The 16,156-nt window shown below is 28.6% G+C and overlaps 1 protein-coding gene across 3 annotated transcripts in view; it reads left to right on the top strand.

Annotated features, from left to right (window-relative positions):
* Positions 1–16,156, top strand: part of LOC149882930 (nucleoprotein TPR-like) — a 77,088-nt gene that overhangs the window by 11,653 nt on the left and 49,279 nt on the right. For all 3 annotated transcript variants that reach the window (XM_090100064.1, XM_090100065.1, XM_090100066.1), the window contains 7 exons: positions 16–87; positions 963–1,054; positions 4,309–4,401; positions 4,760–4,864; positions 10,293–10,400; positions 10,744–10,883; positions 10,974–11,075. In XM_090100064.1, the coding sequence (XP_089956190.1) occupies positions 16–87; positions 963–1,054; positions 4,309–4,401; positions 4,760–4,864; positions 10,293–10,400; positions 10,744–10,883; positions 10,974–11,075 (712 nt within the window). The remainder of the gene's footprint in view (positions 1–15; positions 88–962; positions 1,055–4,308; positions 4,402–4,759; positions 4,865–10,292; positions 10,401–10,743; positions 10,884–10,973; positions 11,076–16,156) is intronic.

Here is a 16,156-nt window from a genome sequence, read left to right as displayed (position 1 = left end):
TTTTTTATTTGTTAGCTAATAAAATTAAAGAACAATCTGTGGAGCTGGAAAATGCAAATAGATTGCTAGAAATTTCTAAGAAAAAGGGTAAGTTCTAAACTTTTAAAGTTCTATTTGTAATAAGACCTTTTTTCAACCTTCACAAGCCTTGACCCAGTGTTTCAGTCTGCTGCCAAGTATCTCATATGCATAACACCCAAACAAAAATTCATTACATGTTTGTTTCTTATCTCCATGTAGGCTGTTTGAAACTATGAGGTGGCCCACAGAGAGAAATAGAATGGGTTAATATCCAGGGAATGAAATTGAGAATTTGCATGATGAGCCAATTCTGTGTGAATTCGGCTCTATGAACAGAAGTGCTATTTTTTTGAAAGATAAATGAGCAGTCTGCATAGTATTTTTCATTAATCTTGACACCATTGTTGACAAAATTGAGAGGAGCTTTAGCAGATTAAATAACAGGAGCAGAAACCATCATTATGAGCAGAGCAACCAATCAGTCTACCACATTTCTTTGCTTCCTGAGGGGACCCTGCAAATATTCTTGAAATTTGATGATTGAATATTTGCTGAACATTGAATAAGTCAGAAAAGGAGTTTATTACAATTAGGGTTTTTAGAGCAAGTAGTAAAGATCCTGCAACCAGACTTAAGACAATCAGTAATTAGGATAGCCATGGTATTGCAGAAAACTGTAGACATTGTTAGATCCAGGGAGTATGTCAATTGGAACATGTTCACCTTGTGATATGCAATCTGATTAATATTTTACACACAGACAGTAATGAAAAGTCTATTTAATATCCAAATATAACAGGTATAGGGTGTAAGATTAACTAATTATGCTAAAACATGCAACACCAGTTACAGTAAAAAAGAAAAAATTACAAATTTGATTTGTATTATGCCATGTTTTCATTCTTATTAAAGTATTTTTTTTTTTTTGCAAATTAAATTAGATGGTCATATAAAAAATGAAGATTTGTCTTCTATTTCACCAATGGCTGCTGCCACAAGTGCAATTCTTAAAAAGGGGATGACACTAACTCAGGTAATTTTTATATTTAAACATTTTTATTATTTTTCCTTTGTAAAAGATGTAAAGAAAATCTTTGTTCTAAATTCTTTTTGAATACTTGCAAAAGATTAATTTTTTGTTTTATTAAAAATAAGTATGCAAATGGTTTCTTTGAAAGCTAGAAAAATTAAAGCATGTACACGAAATAAATGTGAAAATAGAAAAACAACTAAAAAAAAGTACTCCTCAATTTTTATTTCGAACCAAGTAATAATTTTAATACAATAATATAAGAAGATCAAACATTAAAAAAAAAATTCATTATTCCCGTGGGAATCTAATAAAATTTCAAGCTTTTGCTTTAGTGGTACCCATAAGCTTGCGCACAGAATAAGAATCAAAACTATTTGATGGTTTTTTAAATGATATTTTAATATCTTTAATGTTTCTGCAAAACTTTTCTGTTTTTTTCATTTTTCTTTTAATAATAGCCCAGTACTTTTCAATAACTCTCAATTCTGTGCAGTTTTGAGGATTTTCTGTTTTAGGCACAAATTTCACATTATTCTTTTTATACCATTCCATAGCTAGTCTACAATAATGAGTTGATGCTAAATCAGGCCAGAACGCAGGTCTGTTATTGTGTGATTTAATGAGAGGTAAAAGGCGTTTTTGTAAACATTCTTTAACATATATTTGACCAGAAAGTGTGGACTGAGAAATATAAGGTGCTGATTTTTTGCCACAACTGCAAATAGCTTGCCAAATGAAAGCTTTTTTAGCGAACTTGTCATGTTTTGTGTATTTAAATTTCTTATCTGCTTTTCATGTTTTGTGTATTTAAATTTCTTATCTGCTCTATATTAGGCAATATAATAAACAGCACCAGGAATTTGTTGATGATCGTACTTGATATAAGTTTCATCATCTTCAATAAAACAGAAATTTTTAGAAATAAAATTGTCATACAACTTTCTGCCGCGGGTTCTTGCACTTTTTTGTTGGGTTTCAGAACGGTTGGGCACTTTTTGTGCTTTGAAAGAATGAAAACCATGTTTGTTTCTAACTTTTGCAACGAAACTATGAGAAACTCCATATATTTTTGCGCGTTCCCTGAGTGAAAGGCTTGGGTTATTCTTAAAACTGTTAACCAGTTTTCTAACTAGTTTTATATCTTTAAAACCTTCCTTTCTTCCACCACCAGATTTGCGTTTGATCGATTTTGTTTGAGAAAAACGTTGAATAACACGACTAACGGTGTATGGATGTATTTGCAACGATTTTGCTATCGAATTGTAACTAAAAATTAGGATTTTGTAAATATTTGTGCATAATTTTTTCTCTTACGTCTTCTTCTTTTGTCATTTTTAAAACTAATTTCAAGTTAAATCCAAAAACTAACATATTTTTTTGTAACCACAACATGTTGTAAACAAAATACAAAACAATTAAAAAGATTTTAATACAACCACTGAAAAAAAATGACGTGCTTATTCTTTCACATTTATTTCGTGTACACGCTTTACTTTGCCAGCGAATAAAATACTTGTCTGTGTGATGTCATACATTTTCTTCTAGACAATATTTAAATATTTTTGATTTTTATACAATCCTGTGTCCTAGTAAATATTAAGAATTTGAGAAACCTATTCATCAAGTTAAAACCAAGTTGAGTATACAAGCATTTTTGGGTATAGGGAATCCAAAAATTCAGTTTAAAAAGGTTATAAACAAACAGAATACAAAAAACTAGCAATGTCAACAGGTTTTTGAGAAAATTAATACATTTTTCTTTTTTGTGTGAATTGTATTCACACAAAAAGAAAAATGGTTGTCCAAAGTCTCTGATCTCCCTTTTTTTTTATTTCCTTATTTATTATGCACATGAAGCATCATTGTTTATGAATTTTAGTGAGAAGGCTTACCTAGCAACATAATGAAACAACAATTATTTCAGTAGTCAGTCTGTCCCCCATTTGCAGAGAGACAATCTGCAATCGTAGCAGGACAGTTCTCTACAATGGTCATGATGTAAACTCATCAAAAACTGCATTAATCATCTACTTATGTATTTGAGTTTGTGGCTGGCAAAACACACTCTCCTCCTGCAAGCAATTCCACAGGTGCTCAATTATGTTAAGATTGGGAAAATTTCCTGGCTAATTCTTCCAAAGTAGAATGTCATGTTTCTTTAGTTATGATGGTGAAAAGGAAATGAACCACTGAAATGTTGCTTTGCAAATTGAAACTGATAAATGTAACAAGTCATACAAGTTACATTATTACACTTGCTATCCTGTCTGACATGTTCCACTGTCAGAGTGACTGTTTTGGAGTCTTTTTGATTTAGTTTACAATACTGGGTATAATACATTATAATAATTAAGTTTGATTATAAATCTGTATTATTGGATTTTTGTTAACTGCATAATTTAAGGATTATAGAGTAGCTAAATTATATAAAATAAACAAAAATTCCTTTTAAGTATTGAAAGTTAAGCTAATTAAAACTACTCGTAAAAATCTTTACTCTGACAATCAAACAACTCCAATAACAATATCTTTACTTTAAAGTAAAGATTTTATATTTAGACTAAAACCATTTCCTAACATTGTATTATACATTTAACTCATGCTTGTCATTGCATTATACATTTAATTTATGATATTTTCATGATATTTTTAAAAACAAGCGTCAATATTCAGGTTTACAACTTGTTATTTACTTTGATGAAAATCTGAAAAATGCGTGACAACTTAATCAGGTGATTTGCTAGTTAGGAAAAGCTCTTTCAAGATGCAGTGAAAAAGCCAAATTTTTTAGATATAAAGAAAATTAAAGTTAAGAGACAAATTTTAAATGACTAGGAAAGGGCAAGACTTATATTGTGTTTATAGGATTAGACATGTATGAAATGAAAATAGCTTGAATTTTTTGCTTCACTATCTGAATAACCTAGATTACAACTTTATATTCTACTGCACTTAGGGTGCTTATTATTTTGGATTTATTGTTTGTCTTTCACCTTTATCATGGTCTTCTTAGATTAAAGCTAGTATCGGTCAAGAACATTCTTGATCTATTACTATTTAGTGTGAGACTAATTACTGCACTTATATCAAATTAAACATTTTTTCAAATTTAGGAACAATATAGAACTTAAGCATAACACTATGAAATGTTTAGTTTCTTTAACCTTTAATTCTATCCCTCATCTTTTAGAGTTTTTATGTCCTTTTAAAAAGTTTTAATTGACATACTTTGAAGATTTGTTTTTTAATTTTAGATTTATACAGAATATGTGAAAGTATCTGATCAGCTTGCTGTGGAAAAGGAAGAGAATTCCAGGCTAAAGATTTATATGGAACAAATTTTAAGAGTATTTATTTTTTTGATTTTATTATATTTATCTCTGGTTGTTTAATAAGGAAATTGTAAAATTAGTTGTTATAGTAGTTCAATTCTTTTTCTTAATACTACACAGTAATCAATGTAATATAAATACAGCTAATTATAATTACACCTAAATAAAATTACATTGCTATATGAACAAAATACAAAAATGTAATGCTAAACAAAACACAGTTAACTTTTGCTGCAAAGTTTGTGTCTATCAAGAGTCTTTAAAACAATGGAAAATTAAAGTTAAATCATCAATATTTACATGTATTTTTCTTAACTATCAATAAAAATTTGAAATTGAAATATTTCTAAAATTTTTCTCTTTTTTTTAAAAGGAAGTTGAAGAAAAAGCTCCAATGCTGTTGCAGCAGAAGGAAGATTATGATTATGCTACTAAAACTATTGAAAGTTTATCCCTCAAGCTTGAACAAAATATAAAGGTATCACAGTTCAACTATTTTCTCTTTTTTAATTTCAAACTATGTTTATGTAGGGAAATTTTACTTAATAGGTTTCTTCTATTTTTATGTTGTAATAATTTTAATGCTGTTTTTATATTATTCTCAACAGAAATAAAGTCTACACAAAGTTTGTTTTAATACTGGCATTACACATGTTTTGGGAATTTTAAATGCAGAATTATCAGAATTTAAAAACAAGAATGGCAATGGATCCCATAGTCCTAATACTGATCCTTAAGATTTACTTAAGATTCCCAACCTGAAAACTATACCATATGACAATAAAATTATAACATTAATTAGTAACACTGTTAGTAACATAACATTTTTATCTTATAAGACTTTTTTTACTGCATAATTCTTTAGGCGTTGGATTGTACATAAAAAAGTATTGGGTTGTCAATTTGATTCATTACTCTGCTTTTTAACTCCTTGATATTCCTTTTTTTAACCTAAAAAAATAATAAAAAGTTAAATTACTGAAGAGAACAATTAGCACAGTTTTGTAGAGCAAAGAACTGTAATGAATAAATATTAGACACTTTGTGAAACACCATAAATCGTTGTATTATAAGATAAAATGTAAAAATGCCACAAAATTATTCCCCAACCCAATAGATTTTTAATATAGGATAATTTTCCCAAAAAAAAAATTAAATCGCAATTTTGAAATATGTTTTTCTAAGAATATGTTTGTAAACAAAATCAAAACAAAATTAAACAGTAAAATTTTTTTCCTATAAGTAAAAATAATTTTTACATATAATATAAGGCACTAAAATAAAGGTATTAGGCTATGAATTTTAGTGGTTTCAGTGTCCTTGGTATAATCATAGTTTACTTTAATGTTATCTGGATGTAACCATGCAGGTTAATAATGTAAATATTGTGGAATATTGAAAATTTGAATCAAGTTTTATTTTTTGAATAATCAATAAACTTAAGTTATTTGTTTTAATCATAAAAATTTTTGTGAAATACTTTATTACTAACATTACTGTTTATCATATTCACAAAACAACTTAAGTAGTGAAAATTTGACTAAGTAAAATTTACAAGATAAGCAAGTTCCCAACTTTTAAAAATCTTGAAAATGGATCTCAATTTTTTTTACTGAAGGCTGGACAAAGTTAAATTTAGTTAAGTTTTCATTTCCTAATCTCAGATTTTGTATGTAAACCTTTAGTAAAAACTGCTGTCAATATATACAACTTTTAGCAATTGGTAGTACTTTCAGCAAGTTATTAAAAGCACTATAAGGTCTCTTGTGTTTTTGTATAAATACTGTAAAAGTGAAGTTGAAAAACAAACAGTTAAAGGTTCGATTTAGTAGCAAAAAGAAAAATAATGTTAATATTACTTTTTATTTTGATAATAATTTTAAAAGTACTTTTTGTTTCAAAATTTTATTTACTGTGAGCGTAGTTTTATTTTTTATAAAAGAAAACTCGTTAATCAAAATGAACTTCTTAGTAATTGAACAATCAGCAGTATTACTCTGAAAAGTTCCAGCAAAAAATAAATTTAGAAAATAATAAAATTGTAATGAAAACTTATGAATAAATTTAAAGAATTTGGTGGTAAAATTCTGAGGAGAAAAAAGTTTATGAGAAGTCTATGTTGCAACTACACTACCAGGGGTCACTACTATAAAACTCATTCTGATCGAAGTTAAAAAAATCGTAAACCCGATGAGTTTCATTCGATTCGACAAAATAGGCGTAAACCTGATAATCCCAAATAGCCTCTGCTATAAACATTTTTTTTCGTATCATAAAAACTTTCGTAAATATTAGCGGGTTCATAAAAAAAAACAAAAAGATATTATCTAGTTAATCCATTGTTTTTTTACATTTTGTTTTGTTTATATTATGGACAGTTGTGCAAAATTTCAACTAAATGCCACAAGAAAAACAAATTTCAAAAAAGAAATGTAAGTAAATTCAATATCCTTATCTTAAATATACATTATAGGGGAACATGGGGTAAGATGACGAAATTGGGCAAGATGAAATTATGTTTTTATCTTCAAAACTCAACTAAATATGAAATCTGACTGTAGCTAAGAGGGAAGTAGATTACATCTGCTAGATTTATTTATGCTTTTTTTATAAATATTATTTTCGGAATCAAAGATAATTATTAAAAAGGTTTTTCCTATATTAAGGGAAAAAAAAAATTTATCTACTTGTATTTGATTTATTTCATCATTACATCACTAGCCAAAGGTAAGCAAGAATTTCTCATTCACTTTGCTCAATTTGGAAGCCATACAAGTAGTATTAAGCTATGATAACTTATTTATGTAGAGTTCTGAATCATTAAGTAGCCTAGAAAGATTAAGTAGCCTAGGGGCAAGATGAACGAGGCAAGATGACTCGTTTGTCCTTTCGCCAAAGTACATGTTTTACCATAAACCTGTAATGTAACAACTTTTGTGTAGCTTAGTCATTATTACATTGTTTTATTATGCATTAAAATGTTTTGTTTGACATTTGCTTTATATTGTTGTGTTGGAATTTGCTATGAACTGATTAATAGACTTTTTTTTGCAAACTATATAAATATATAGTTTAATTGTTAAAAAAATTACATAACCGTTTGTATTATATATCTTATTAACTAGAATTTATGGTATGATAATTTGAGATAACTTTGGTTAATGAGTTTTTTCCAGGCTATTTTTAATTTTTATATGGGTTTTTTTTATACATATGTGACGCATAATAATTTTTTTTCCACTTTTTGATAAAGTTTTACTTATTGGAACAGTTATTGAATAAGATATAAGTGCTTTTCAAAATGTTCGTCATCTTGCCCCATGTTCCCCTACTTATTTCCAATTACGAATCTTTCTGTGAAATTACCACAGTCCTACGTTAATATGTTTTAGGAGTTTTAAGACGTTCTTTATCAATTTACAAGACCTGCTAATCAATGTTTTATTAAAAGATTAAAACCATTAAATAGTTATAAGTAATTTTTTCACTGTAATTTTCCTATGTTATAGACATACCACAAAGGCAATAATTATATGTCATAGAACTTCTAATTAAAAAAAAAATTTTCTAAGGCATAACAAAGACAGGCACACAGCCACAATTAAGTAGTAATTTTAAAGTAGTGAAGTTATTAACATGTTAAATAATTTTCATGTTAAATAATTTTCTTCACATTACATCAAAGTTGTTCTTTACTGTTGTTGTTGCCTGTTTGTGTCGACCCTATACATAATACTATTCTCACACTTAGTGCATTATATTTAATGTGCTTTAATGTTTTTTATCCAAGGGGACAGAAAAAAGATGCCTACATAGCTCGAGTGTCATTGAGTTTGTCACAAAAATTCGGCAGACTGGATTAAATAATTCAAAGATGTTTTAATGAGAAGATTTGGTGAAAAGTCACAGATGGCTCAAAAACACCAAAGGTTACCAATCTTGAAAAAAACCTGGGCATCTGAGGCTATCTATTCTAAAGCAGTTGCAAATGGACTCCCCATTCTAAACATCTACTACCTAAGACATGCAATAATTTCTTACATTTCCAAAAGTATTCTAAACCTAGTTTAAAATTAGATTACCAAGTTTTATTCACATTAGATGTTAGTTTGGTTTGTTAGAAGCAGGATCCATTTTGACCAGACAAAATGTATTGGTCCTAAATGCAACTTATTATAAGCCCTTAAAAGGAAGCCATTGCCACTTCTACTACACTATAAATAACAATAAATACCTTTAAAAAGCTTCAAAAAACATCCTAAAAGTTGTTCTAGTAAACTAAAATTGAACAATTCGATTCCATTTATTTAAATTTTTTTTTGGAGAAATTAAAGTGATAATCAAGCTTGCTCTGACCAATCGAAAACTTTTTTGTTGTTTCCTGAAAAGTTTAATTCTCTTTTTAATTATTTAGAGAAAGTCAGTGGTTATCACATCCTTGATAATTTTACTTTATAAAAAGTATTGCTTTAGTATCACCTGTCTATGTTGACCCTTAGATGCCATTTACACATTTTGTAAGTTGGAAAATTTGTGTCATTTACTACTAAAATAAAAATTGCCAGGCATCAGTTTTGGTTATCTGACAATATTTTAATATAGCAAAAGTGACCTATTGCCCAAGATGTAAATGGTTCCTAGACGGTGCAAAATACTGCAATAATGCAATATCATAGTATAGGATGTAATCAATGTTGTAAAATGTTACAAACTTAAAATATGTTATCTAACTATGTATGACTTCTGGGACAACATCAAATAAGTGACTACAAAGGTGACAGATTCTAACAAAAGTAGTATGGGGAGTCAAAAGCTAATACCACTGGATGAAATTATTTTTGACATTAGACTCAAATAGTTCTATAGAATATAGTACAACTATTCTAGAATTAAATTCTGAGTTTTTATATTTAAATTCAGTGTGTTCTACTGCAATATAAAGAAATCTAGATAAAAGTATTTGTAATTGGTAAAGCAGTTTCTTTCATTATTAGTGACACTAACCTTAATAGTCTCTTTTTTTGCAAATAATATTTAATGATAACCTTGGTGTTTGCTATTTGTGGAGAAATTCTTATGAAAATAGAGTTTGGTCTGAAAAAAGTAAGAAATTTATTCATGCCCAAATTCATATTTTAAATTTCTTACCCACTGTTGATTATCTGTTGTTGAGGTGGACAGTGAAAAATGAAATGTGGAACTTATTATTCTAATTTTGTCAATGAGAAATGTTAGAAATTGAGTTTGATTTCTGTTTTTGTTTTCAAAACAAGAATCTGTTAAAAAAAAAAAGCTAGCTCAAATTATCGGATTTACGATACATTTCCGCTACACAAAGATTGCATAAATTTCATTTGGGTTTTTACGCTGAAATTACCGGAAATTACGAAAAGAAATGTTTATAGTAACAATCCGCTCATTTCAGTGGGTTTCAGATGAAATGGTCGTGAATTTCGATTGGAATGAGTTTTATAGTAGTGACCCCAGGTCTTCTAAGAAATCAGAAAAGAAGATAACTAGCTAACATAGTCAACTAGTGAACATCAATTCATTTAGATTTAACATAAATGCAATATCTTTATTGACACTAAACAATGAGTTAGCTTTCAGTAAAGATATTGCAAGTTTGTAATGTTACAAAAATGCTATGTAAATTTTAATCATGAGTAAGATAATTGGAAAGCTGTGCTCTCACTCAGTATTGACTTAGTAGGTAATCTGAAAAAGTTGGTTAATTCGTATTAATATTTTGAAAAAGTAAATTTTCTGATGACCTTGAGTGTTAAAAAATTAAAAGTGTAAATAGATATTAGCTGCAATTATTTCAAAATTTTTCTAATTTCCCAAGCTACTTTTTGATCTTTCATTGTATTATTCTTAGTTAAAAAAATTAACTTTTTTTCCAGGAATGTCATCATCATCAAAATCAGCTTATTGATTATGAAAGAAAGTTTGAATTTCACAGAAGAGAAGAAAAAAGATTGCACAATTTAGCAGTTGATTTAAGTCAACAGGTTAGTTGTGTTTGTATTTGTTACTGCAATTTTATGTTCAGATTTGTAACCAGATCTGAAGAACTTTGAGAAAATTTTAAAAAATAAGATGTTTTTGATAAAGTTCCCTTTAAATTGTTTTAGTTAACCCTTAGGAATTTAAAGTTTTCAAAAGTTTTAAAAATTGATTTAAATAGAACTAACTTTGATCTATGAGGTATAATAAAGTTAAGATTATTCTTACAATAGATTTCTATACGAGACTTCTTTCTATAAGATTTCTATCAGACTCTTTTAAATTCTTTTAAGTTAAAGTTTATTTCAATGATAACATAATTTTTTACTAAATTTTTCATTACCATAGGTTTGTGTCCTACTAAAAGAAGTTGAAGAGGCTCGTGGAGGTGTTGTAACCTCTTCTATTGATCTACCTGAACTGTTATCAAATGATAACATGGTATCAAGTTCTTGTCAAGTCATAAGTGACCATCTTGTTACTTTTAAGTAAGTTGATGTTTAACTAGTTTTTTTTGTCTAAAGCAATCTGAAATCCAATAACTTTGCTTTTTTTTTTTTTTTTCTTTTTTTTTGAAGGAGCATAGAAGAATTACAAGCTCAAAATAAAAGATTGCTAGTTACAGTCCGTGAACTAAGTGAAGAGCAAGAGAAACTTGAGCTAGAGGGTGGAACAGAGCTGTATGTCCTTGAATTTTCATGATCACTTTCATTATTATAGCTATGATTTACTCTTTATACTTTGTTTCAAAGTAAATATTGCAAAAGAACCTCCTCAAACTTACATTTTAGTAAAGAGTTTTATACCTTTATTTGCTATAACTCTTGCAATACAGTTGAAGTTGGAAAGCAAAACAAAAAATAATTTTACTTTAAACAAATTATATAATAACCCAGGAAAAACCAATTAACAGTTCTTCTAATACGCATGTAATTATGCAATGTTAATGGGAAAAATTTCATTTAAGCTCTATTTTCTATTTTTTGATAAAATCTATCAATGTACAACTTGTAAAGATCTTCTGAATTGTCATTCCTCTAGATGCATGGTGCCCTCATTTTCATGTAATTGACTTTATACTATAATTGTTCTACTCCTCTAATAAATACTTTGGTGGTAGCACAATTAAACCACATAAATAACAAAAAAAAAAAAGAAGAGGCAATCTAAAAATAAGTAAGGTTGCAGAAAAACTTTTTTCTTTTTCTTAACACAGTTTGATTTCATTCTGTGTAATCTTTACAAGATTGCTTGAGTTATTCAGACATTAACACTATATAATGTTGATATTTATATGTTGGTCATAAAAAAAAATTCAAAAAAGTGCTAGAAGCTCTGTTAATTAAAAAATTATCTCTAAAAAAATGTTGAAAATATGTTTTTACTACTTTTTTGGTTCTATCAAAAACCATTGGTATAAGTGTTCAGTTCAATACACTCTTTTTGCAATAGTTCTTTGTTAAAACTTTAAATTGTAGAAAATCTTTTCCCATAAAAACAGTCAAGATCATGGCAATAAAAAAATGTTTTTCATATTTGAAAATGTTTAACAGTAGAAACAACCATTTAAAATAAATAATTTATTCACACTGTAATCTTTTATAACATGTGATAACTAAAAATCTGGACAAAATTAGAAACGGTAGGGAAGAACCTTAATGAATGGGACGATTATTGAATGGGACAAACTCAGATTCTTATAGAAGCATTTATATAAGGATATTCAAATTCCTGTAACAAAGAGTGATAGAAACAAGAATTCAATTGACCGACTCATCCATCCTATTGTGCTGTAACTGTAATGTGACTGTAATGGCATTGGATATTATTGTGTTTTTGAATATAAAAAGTAATTTTTAGAAATGTTTTTGTTTTTTTAATTTTGCAGCGGTTTTTGAAGTTATGGAAAATAAAGTTCCATGTTTAAATAGATAGCAGTCTCTAGTACTACAGTGTGTAAAACATTCAAGCTTAATAGTGTTTTTGGTGTGACTAATCATTTTTGGATAAAGTGATGCACATATTGAATGGGACAAAATACTAATTATTGAATGATTTTAATAAGGTATTATTTACAGCTCAGGGTTGCTGCAGTCCCTTACTTTTACCCCCATGGGTAATGGGTATTATTTACACACTTTTATACTGCAATAATTTACTTAAATAAAAAAAACTAAATATAATATTCTAAAATGAGAAAGTTCTACTTTAATTGAAATTTAATTAGAGTTAAAAAGTTTAAAGTTAAAAATATTTTTTGTGTGGTCTTTTGTATGTATCTATATAATTAACTACATTTACAACTAATAAACTTTTTAATTCTTTTGTTTACCCAACTTAATGAGACATACTTAATGAATGGGACAAATGTCATGCTCCAATAAAACTCTCTTTTACCAATAGCCAAATGCAAATCCAATTTTTTTGTTTTATCACTATATTGAGCAAGAGTCGATGGTTGTCAAACATTTAAATATATATATTAAACAATTTTATCTACGTTTAAAAAGCATTTCGCTAAAACTGTCCCATTCATTGAGGTTTTCCCCTATAACTTTTTAATGGAGTCATCTTTTTTAACAATTTAAAAAGTATAATAACAAAAAACATCTAAATAATAAAAATAATTAGATTTATAAGTTTTTCATGCCATGATGATGAACAGTGTCTACCCTTGTAAATGTGGTGGTAGCAAGCCAATGTACACGTTCTATGTCGATTCTTTTAATTGAAAACTCTATCCGCTTTTTAAATTTGCCTTGGTTTTCAGCTTGCCAGTGTTTGTCATACACTAATCTCTTAAGTTCAGACCAAAAATCTTCAATTGGACGTTATTCTGGCACATTAGCAGGATTATGCTCTTTTGGTACAAATTCAATTTTTTTTTGCTTTAAGATAACTTTGTACTTTATGTGAATAATGCGACAAATCAAGATCAGGGCAAAAAACAATATTGTCATTTTTATGATGTTTTTCAATGAATTTCTCCAATCTAACAAGACATTTTGAAATATACACATCTTCATTGACTGCTTGGCCTGACGGAGGAATTTACTACTGAGAGATTCTCACTGTAGAGAATGCAATCCAAACAAGTAATTTTGGCTCAAATTTGTCTTTTCTTTTTAACCTTACATCATTTGATGCTGCATTTATGTCAGAAGAGTAAAATCCAGCATTTCCAGAAATATTAGTGTTGCTCAAATAAAAATATGATTCATTGTCAATAATAAAAAATTTTTTCCGAAAAATCAAAACCAACTTGTGGCACTTTGAATGAAAAGCTGCTTTTTGAGCCGGTGTTCTTTATGGTGTTTTAGTTTTTTTTACGATAATGAATGCTAGTTTTTTGGTGAATAATTTTGCATATGTACAGTTGTGATACATGAAATCGTTTTGCAAGATCACGCTGTGAAATACCATTCTTTTGAACAATTGATTTTTTAAGGTGCTTTATCTTTTTTGCAGGTGTCTTTATTGCTTTGCGCCCACTTCGGACTTTTCTTTCTGGTCCTATATTGTTCCTCTTTCTTTTAAGTATATTATAAATAGTAGATTTTGGTATGTTCTCCATTCGAAAATGATTTACAATAAAGTTTTTGTTGTCATCTGGATGCAAATCTAAAAATCCGTACAGTCATTTTCTAAGGGAGTCTTTGTTATAAGTTGTTTTTTTTTATTTTTGATTATTCCTAGATAAATTATTTTTTAATAATACATTTAAAGAATTAAAATTGCAACAATCAATCAATCAATATCAGTATCAATATACAGTGGGTTCAAAAAGTATCCGACCAAAGGAAAAACTTTATTTAATTAAAGCCTATTCAACAAAATAACATAAACAAACACTATTCTAATGTAATTTTACATGGGAAATACAAATATCATATCAAAACCACAATATCATTAAATGTTGACATGATAATTGCAATTTTGTAAAAATTAAGGTTCAAAAAGTATCCAACACATCGTAAAAAAAGAATCTGATTCGCCAATAATTTGTCATCCGTTATGTTCAAGGGAATATTCTAGAATCAGAAAATGTTGGAACATTCTAGAATGCAAAAGAACGTCATAGAATCTTTCTAACTGCAGTCATTCATTTCCTGACATCTCATTGGAAAGTGGCCTAAATTTTACGCTCTTCAACAATGCCTAAAACTTCAGAATTGTCTGAATCAACTAGAAAATCAACTATTTAGCTGCACAGAGATGGTTTGGGATATAGAAAAATTTCATCTGTGTTAAATATCCCAATTTCGACAGTTGGTGATACTGTTCAGAGGTGGAAATCCTTCCATCTTTTGACTAGTCTGCCTTTATTAGGGCATCCTACAAAAATGTCTGACCGTACAACTAGGAATTTAGTTCGAAAAGTACAGAATAATCCTCAACTGACTCGCTCTGAACTGCAAAAGGACTTGCAATCATCTGGGAAAAATGTTTGCAAGAATACAATTAGGACAGTTCTTTGAAAGAGAGGATTCCACTCTTGGTCACCAAGAAAAACCCCTCTCTTGAAGGAAATTCATGTAAAGAAATGCCGGAACTTTGCTGAAGAGCACTTGAGTAAACCTTCAAGCTTTTGGGATAAAATGTTATGGTCAGATGAGACTAAAATAGAGTTGTTTAGTCGGAACTGTATCCGTTGTGTTTGGAGACAGGAGAATTCTGCGTTTCACCCAAAGAATACTGTCCCAACAGTGAAGTTTGGAGGTGGCAGCATAATGTTTTGGGGTTGTTTCTCTTCTGCAGGCCCTGGGGAATTGAAAATCATAGAAGGAAAGATGAACTCCGAAAAGTATTAGGCATTCTTGAGAGATGTCTTGTGAAGTCAGCCGAAAAATTGAACTTTCCTCTAGGTTGGATATTCCAACAAGACAATGACCCTAAGCACACAGCTAGGGCAACTCGTGCATAGTTTCAGGAGAGGGAAATTGACTTATTGGAATGGCGAAGCCAATCACCTGACCTTAATCCAATTAAAAATCTGTGGCGGGAATTGGAATTGAGGGTACAGGAGGGAGATCCAAGAAATCTTATCCAATTAAAAGAAATATGCAAGGAAGAGTGGGCTAAAATTCCTATTAGCATATTTGCTAATCTTGTGAACAAGTATTCCAATTGTTTAGAAGCAGTTTTGGTATTGAGTTTTGGTATTTAAGTATTGAGTAAATTTTTTATGATGTGTTGATACTTTTTGAACTTTAACTTTTACAAAATTGCAATTATCAAGTCGAATTAAATGATATTGTTGTTTTGATATGATATTTGTATTTCCCATGTAAAATTACATTAGAATAGTGTTTGTTATGTTATTTTGTTGAATAGGCTTTAATTAAATAAAGTTTTTCCTTTGTGTCGGATACTTTTTGCACCCACTGTATTTTGTGTTAAGGATGTTACAAAAAACACAGGTCATTGCAAACAGTAATTCACTAATAAAATGCAATTAACTAAATAATATAAAGAAAAGACAAGAGAAAAACATAAGAAATAAACTAGTCACATAGTAAAAGTAGAACTTTACAAAAATTTATAAGTAACACTTATAAAACAGACTTTGAAAAGAGTTAAAATATAGGTCAAATAGTCATTATAATGTATTCACATATACATACATGTATACACATATACACAAATAAGAAATTATAAAATGTGCATAAACATAAAGAAAAAAATTATAGAGGTAAAGAATAAAGTTAAGCGTAACTTTTTAGGTAAAAATGATGGAGTGACTTTAAGAACAGATTCTTGG

Source organism: Hydra viridissima, unplaced genomic scaffold (genome assembly GCF_058129835.1).
Source record: "Hydra viridissima isolate aposymbiotic clone 2 unplaced genomic scaffold, HvirCarnegie_v1 scaffold_10, whole genome shotgun sequence".
In the NCBI taxonomy this organism is placed as follows: domain Eukaryota; kingdom Metazoa; phylum Cnidaria; class Hydrozoa; order Anthoathecata; family Hydridae; genus Hydra; species Hydra viridissima.
Note: the sequence above shows the minus strand (reverse complement) of the source record. Positions and strands in the feature narration are given on the sequence as shown.